Source organism: Oryzias latipes, chromosome 17 (assembly GCF_053564925.1).
Source record: "Oryzias latipes strain Hd-rR chromosome 17, Olatipes_Hd-rR_3.1".
In the NCBI taxonomy this organism is placed as follows: Eukaryota; Metazoa; Chordata; class Actinopteri; order Beloniformes; family Adrianichthyidae; genus Oryzias; species Oryzias latipes.
This window is the reverse complement of record NC_136253.1, coordinates 14,619,274-14,626,619: the sequence shown is the minus strand read 5'-3', so window position 1 is coordinate 14,626,619 and position 7,346 is coordinate 14,619,274. Positions and strand designations below refer to the sequence as shown.

At 35.5% G+C, this 7,346-nt stretch overlaps 2 protein-coding genes across 2 annotated transcripts in view; both read left to right on the top strand.

The window, feature by feature from the left end:
* LOC110013423 (uncharacterized) overlaps positions 1 to 7,346 on the top strand; it is a 401,209-nt gene that overhangs the window by 389,952 nt on the left and 3,911 nt on the right. The window lies entirely within an intron of this gene.
* Positions 2,870 to 6,165, top strand: LOC111946257 (uncharacterized). Its single transcript, XM_011486243.4, has 3 exons — positions 2,870 to 3,007; positions 3,950 to 4,123; positions 4,566 to 6,165. Exons 1-3 carry the CDS (start codon positions 2,965 to 2,967, stop codon positions 5,762 to 5,764), a joined length of 1,416 nt encoding a protein of 471 aa, XP_011484545.1. The 5' UTR covers positions 2,870 to 2,964; the 3' UTR covers positions 5,765 to 6,165.

Here is a 7,346-nt window from a genome sequence, read left to right as displayed (position 1 = left end):
AATTACTGTGTATTTATTCATATCTAGGGGAATTGGACTTGAAATGTTGGATTGGTCAGCTATACATTAGGACTTAAACACTGTCCAATATAACTTAACCTGACAGAATCAAATTTAAAACGATCTATGGTAGAGTAACAAGCAAACATGTTTTCTATGCAACTGTAATTGTCACTTTAAAAAGTTATAATAAATAAATTATTTATTTAACATTAAGGAGTAGTAACGTTTATTTTTCATTACATTTAGTCACATGTATATCTGGGCCTTTGAGGACAAGCACTATACTGATGTGGCCCTCGGTGAAAATGAGTTTGACACCCCTGGACTGCAGGGACCGACGCCGAGCAGTTACCCACCTTTACCACAAGAGGGAGGCAGAGTTTACTTTTACTCCATGGAATGTATAAATGAGGGGTTCACCCCTGAAAACAGAAAATGGAGATATTAATGTCATTTTCTTGACATTTTTATATGCAAAGAGGCTGTTGAGTTTATACTTAAATGTTCTCAGTATTATTTGTTTCACACTAGTTTGATTTAAGAAGGTGCGACTGCGTTTGCTGTTGACCTATAGGTAGTTTTTTGGGGACTAAAGTTTTCTTACAAGTTATGAAAGTTCTATTTTTCTACTTATTTTTCTACTTTTTTATGTCCTTATCTGTTTTCTCGTTAAATGCCAGAAGGCTAGGGAATAATGTAAAGCGTAAGGCCTTATTTTTGTTTGCTAAACAGCAAAAAACTGACTGTTTTTTTTCAGGAATCTCATTCACTTGCTAAGGATGCAAATTTTTGGAAAGATCAATGGGGGGATGACGTTTGGTTTTCACATGGCACAGAATTCTCTGCAGGGGTATGTTGCATGAGGAGTAATTTTAAGGGGGAAGTCTTGCACACTGATTCTGATATAAATGGTCATTTTCTTTGTCTAATTGTAAAGATGAGCAATATTCATTGCATGACGACCAATATTTGTGGCTATAATTCCAACTCTGATAACAATCAGCTTCTGGACACTCCAGAAGATAAAATAATGTTCTGGTTAGCCAGATTTCCAAGCACACACGTGCTAAATGGAGGTGACTTTAATGTGGTAGTGGACCAAAACACTGATAGATGGCCTCCAGGTCAGACTCTAAAGTCTACATCAAGTGTAGTAGAAAAGTTGGATTTATGTGACATATGGAGGACCAATTTTCCTGATAAAAGGGAGAATACATGGAGTAATAAGAGCAGATCTAGGCAATCACGTTTAGACCTTTGGCTTCTCTCAAAGGATGTAGACAAAGAGAATGTCTCTGCAGACACTTTAGCAACACCACTAACTGACCACAAAGCTTTAACAATCAGAATACAATTTTTTCCTGATGAAAATGTGTCCTGAAAACTCTGTTACTGGAAACTGAACAGCACACTATTAAAACATGAATGTGTTCAATCAGTGATTAACAGGCTCATTAAACTTTCCGGGGATAAAGCACAACAGGAAAAGGCTTACAGTTCCAACTGGGAACTCTTAAAATTAGAAGTTTCTAAAATATTTGCGAAGATGTGGCAGCATTCAGGCAAAATCCAAACATAAATTAGAAGAAGGAATTATCCCTGAAGTTACTGAACTCTCAAGTTTACCACCAGAAAACCTAAATGAGGAGCAAAATTTAAGATTAATAGATTTACAATTAAACCTTGACAATATGTACAAAGCGAAGGCCGAAGGAGCTTTTATAAGATCCCAACAAAGATGGTTGGAACAAGGGGAACAAATGACTTCTTATTTTATCAGATTAGAGAAGACACAAGCAAAGTCTAATTCAGTGTTACAGTTAAATATAGATGGAAAAATTACAAATGATAAAAAGCTTATTTCTAGTTTTCGTCATGATTATTACTGTGAATTTTGTAAGACAACATTTTGTCAGGAAGCAAAGATTTCATTCTGCGATTCCTTGAATAACAACATAAATACAATCATTGAAGAAGATAAATTGGCATGTGATTCTGTCATTTTTTTACAGGAAGTTTCAGTGTGGGGTTTGTTTTTATTGTATTCTTGTTTGTTTTTTATGGAAAGCACCTTGAGCTGTCTGTTTGACATGAAAGGTGCTTTATAAATAAAATTAATTTGAATTTGAATTTGAATTAACAATCTGAAAAACAACATGTCCCCTGGAAACGACGGAATAAGAGCAGAATTTCTAAGCTTTTCTCATCCATGTGAAGATTATAGATTATTTTATGAGCATATTATTTTTGGATATTTTACACAAGGGAGACTTAATGCAGAGAAAATACATGTAGTTAATTTACTCATAACCATGGCTGAAATACTTCATACACAAGTGTAAATATGTTAATGTGCAATATTTGTAAATAAATTTTGAAAAAAACCTTGAAAGCAGAAGAATGGAAGATAAGTAAAAGTTAGAAGATGAAAAGGAAAATTTCCAGTTTAAGGGGACCTAATAAAATTCCTCATTGTTTATCAGTTATGATTCCACCTTTTAAAGATGCATATGAGTATTTGTCATACAGAGATATGAAAGAGATATTAATAAATTTATATTACTGAATATTACTAAATTATTAAATATTACTAAATACTAGATAGTACTAAATCTCCCTTCGGGGATTAATAAAGTTGATCTTGAATCTTGAATCTTGAAAAGGTAAATTCGAAACTGTTGAGATGAAAATTGCCTTTGTATTTTATTTTGTTGCATCTATTTTTTCAGCATACTGACATTTATTTAACAGAACATAAACTAAGGTGTGAGCAAAGAAAATTTGAAATTTACGCTGATATAATGAAGTTTCAGTATTTGCTCTCCACGCCACTAGGGGCAGTTGTCCTTAAACTCCGGAAGTCATGTACTTCCGGTTTAAGCTATTTGTTTATGCATCTCTAGGTGCCGAAGAAATTCACACTATTTCTTTGAAAATAAGCTTTAACTAAATGCTTTACATATGGATATTTTTGAAAAACAAGAATCCGATTTCTGCAAAGTCGGTATGTTACGCAGCTGTTGTCTAAAGTGAGGATTAATGACACTTAAATACCTACATTTGCGAGCTGTGACCATAAATGTAGTGATTTGGACCAAAATAACTTAATAACGGTACATGATACTTAACATAAAATGAGGTGTATTCCAATTCTAAAATATTTGTTTATTCTAGAGATGAAATATTTTAAAACTTTTTATCTAATAAATTAAGTATACGATTGTCAGAAGCTTTCTGGTTTCTGGAAAATTAATTTTAAATCTGAAGAAGATTTAGAATGATTTGAATAAATGAAGCTGTGTTGGTGATTGTTGTTCTCGTGAGAAAGAAGAGAAAGAAACTTCAGATCATAATGTTATCTGTATAATGATTCCTCTGCTCATTTACTGAGTCCTGGCATTTGTTTGTTTTTTTCTTCTTCACTTAAGCCATCTTTCATTCATGAGTCTAAAAACATACAGACCCCATGATGACACTGACTAATGTATTTCCTCATAGAAGTGCATCTTTGACCAGTGGATCATTGTTTACATACATCCCAGAGTTTGGGACTGGGACCACGTCAGCTTCTCTTACCTGCTTCTGCTCTTTCTGACTTTGAACAAGTCTCTCACTTCTCTGCATTTTGCAATGAATTGTAGGATAACTGGGAGCCTGAAACAGGCGCTTTTGTGTTTATCTTTGCTATAAGTCTTTTTCAGAAAAGCACATGTGATGAGATCCAGGAAATAACTGATTTTGAGAGACTCATCTCAGGAGTCAAACAGTTGTTGTAGTAGAGCAGCATGCAGAGGCTTTACAATAATAAAAAATACTACAAGATCAAACAATAACTGCTGGTTTACATGGTTAAATATGTTAAATAAATAAATGTTTCTATTTTATTAATTCTCGTGTCATCAACCCACAAGTTTTCCATTTGTACTTCTTTTGTTTCTTCCCACAGATGTTCCACAGCTGCATGTACGCAAGGAAAAGAAAGTTAAGGGAAGTAACTCTGTTCAGGGGGAACGAGAACCTCCACAAAACAAAGAGGAAGAGAAAGAACTGTGCAGCAGCCCAGAAGAAGAGCAGGAGATCAAGACAGACCATGACGAAATATTTGTAATTCAGGTTGAAGGTGAGCCTCATCCTCTTTAGATATCACAGAGATACTTTAACTATTTTTTAAACAAATGTTATTGTGTTATTATATTGGTTTTGTGTTTATTAGTATTATGTTGTAGTGTTCATTTAAATGATGTTTTTGGGCAAATGAACAGAGGATCCAAATGTGAAAAGAAAAATAGCAGGATCAGAAATCAGGCTGTTTTACTAAGTAAACAGAATCAGAGATAAATAAAGCAAATGTGCTTGTTGTGTAAATGTTTGAGTTCATGTAGTTGAGGAAAGTTCTGTGTAAATACAATCTGGTATTACTTAAACTGTGGAGAATATGAATGAATGCTGTGATTATATAATTACACTGACTCATATTTTATGTCTGTTAGGAGACAGAGTCCCAGTTGTGAATGTTACAGATGATTTTATACGTGTTCTCCTGAATCTTTTTGTTCCTGCAGACCTCTCTGAGAAAAACATCTGTCAAGAGACTGATGATGAGCAGCTTCTCTGGAAGCAGGAGAGGAGCTCCAGTCTGGATGAAGAGAAACCAGAGCTTCCACTGATCAAAGAGGAGCAGGAGGAGAACTGCATCGGTGAAGAAGATCAGCTTGGACTGAAGCAGGAAAATGATGATTTCATGGTCACTGAGGATGATCAGGAAAACATGGACTCCAACCCAGAACCAAGAGAGAACCCAGTTCTGGAAGGAAACCCTCAGATCAGAAACATTGGTCACCTTTTAGGCAACTCTTCCACATTAGAGAGTCGCTGTCAAACAGACACAGATGAAATCATGGATGTTCTTAAATGTTCCGTTTGTGGAAAAACCTTCACTCATTCACACGTGAATCAGACCCAGGTGAAGCAACTTGATGTAATCCACCCTGGAGTGACACTAGGCCTTTGTGAAGCCTGCAGAAACAGACTGGATCAAGGTGATGCTGTGACCGTCCAGCTGAACGCTCCTTCAGATAAGAAGTCGCATTCCTGCAAAGTGTGTGGAAAGGTTTTTACTGGACGGGGTAAATTGATGACTCACATGAAAATACACACAGGTGAGAGGCCCTTTTCATGCGAAACATGTGGCAAAAGTTTCATTCAAAGGAGCGATTTAACTGTCCATACAAGATCTCACACAGGTGAAAAGCCATTTTCTTGTGAAATTTGTGAAAAGGCGTTTAGTTATGCCCATGGTTTAAACACACATTTAAGGACTCACACAAATGAAAGGCCGTACTCCTGTGAAATGTGTGGAAAGAATTTCATCCGAAATAGTAACCTGACAGACCACATGAGGACTCACACGGGCGAGAAGCCTTTTACTTGTCAAACATGCCGAAAAGCTTTCCGTCATGCCTACAGTTTGACACAACACATGAGAACTCACACAGGCGAGAAGCCTTTTTCTTGTGAAGTGTGCCAAAAAGCTTTCCGTCATGCTTACGGTTTAGCCTACCACATGAGCATCCACACAGGTGAAAGGCGTCATTCTTGTAAAACATGTGGGAAAAGGTTTTTTGCGTCCTCTTCATTAACCGTCCACATGAGGACTCACACAAACGGGAAGATTCTTTGTTGTAAATTATGTGGAATCTGTTTCGATGAAAGGGATGCTTTGACCGCTCATATGAAAGTTCACACATCCGAGGAGCCATAGTTTGAAATTACAAAAAAAGAGACATTTGTGTGCAATATTTAGGAATGAAGCAAAATGTTGGATAGTTAATACACATTTTTTCTATCCAGTAGAGACATTTATCAGGATTTACATAAATTAAAAATGGATTTCTCACATGAAGATTTTGGGTATAGATTACCTATTAGTTGAATTGTGTAAGATTTTGCATTAGAGTATGACAGATGACTGAAAGTACAAACGTTTTTTGTTTTTTTTCATTTATGTGTGGTTTAAACTTTTTATGTGTGTTTTTTAATAATATGTAATTAATCAGAACTGTAATAAACTGCTGATGAAGATGAACTTTTTAAAAAAATGTGCTTAAATTTTACTTGGAACCAAACTGAAAGTTTTTTAATGGTAAAAGATACAAATCATCATTGTATGTTGTTTAGAATGTTTTTAAAGAGATTACAAATGTGCAAAACTAAAATATTGTCAATCAAAATATCTCAACTAGTACATCACACCAGGGAAAAACAAAAGTTTTGTGAAATTTGTTTTTGTGTATTTCAACCAGTTTTGGGTATTAATCCTAGCATCCAAGTTATGATACAACACATTTTAAAGTGCAAAGAAGGGCTCATCTTTCACATGAGAAAAAAGAATAATAAACCAGTATATATTGATGGTCACAAATACAAATTTTTTTTTAAGAGAATATGAAATATATACGGAGCCCTCCAGGTGCCAGTGCTTAAACTTGTTTTTTTCATGGGTAATTTTTGTGTGCTTTTGTTTTTTGCACATTAACTGTGTAAAGAGCAATTATTTATGAAGAATATTATATAAGAAGATGGAACATTGTATGAGTAGCAATAACAACTGTGCTCGCTTGCTGTAAAGTGCTGAACTCAGCACAAGGTTGTCTGTGTTTTCTTGTCTGCACTGAGTTGTTTAAGCATCTGTGGATTGCAGACGAGAGATGCAGACGTGACCGACTGTCCTTGACTGGCCTCTGCTGACTTACACACTCAGACACAGAATCTATCTAATGAGGTATTTTACATGTTTACATGCTGGGAAATAACAAAGCTGTCTGCTGAGGAGCAGAGAGAGAGCAGATGACAGCCGAGCTTTCTGGATTGGTGGTGTCTGAAATGAGTCCGAATCTCTCCCTTTGCAAAAGTTTGAACTTTAATGCAGACTCTTGTGCGATTTATTTCTTTTCCCACTGCACATTAGATCTTTGGTGTCCTGAACCATCATAACCTGCGAACCTGGCCTGTAACACTTAACAGATAGAGAGAACGAGAAAAATGTTTAAATTGTTGTTTTTACACTCCGTGTCGCTAGGAGGCGCTTTAATTTCAGGTCTGGATAAGGTCCTTGTTTCCGGTTTTAGCCTCTTTTATAGAAATAAAATCAACAATTTTCGTTGTGATTGTTATATAAAAACAGAAGTTTAGAGTGATGAAAGTCTTCAAAAACGGAGAACTAAATTTCACAGTCGGTATGTAACTCCAAATATCCTATAAATGAGAACAAAATGCGACGTTTGACTGATTCAAGGCTATCATGGTAAAGTTTAGGCAGCGACGAGAGCTTTAGTTATGGCACA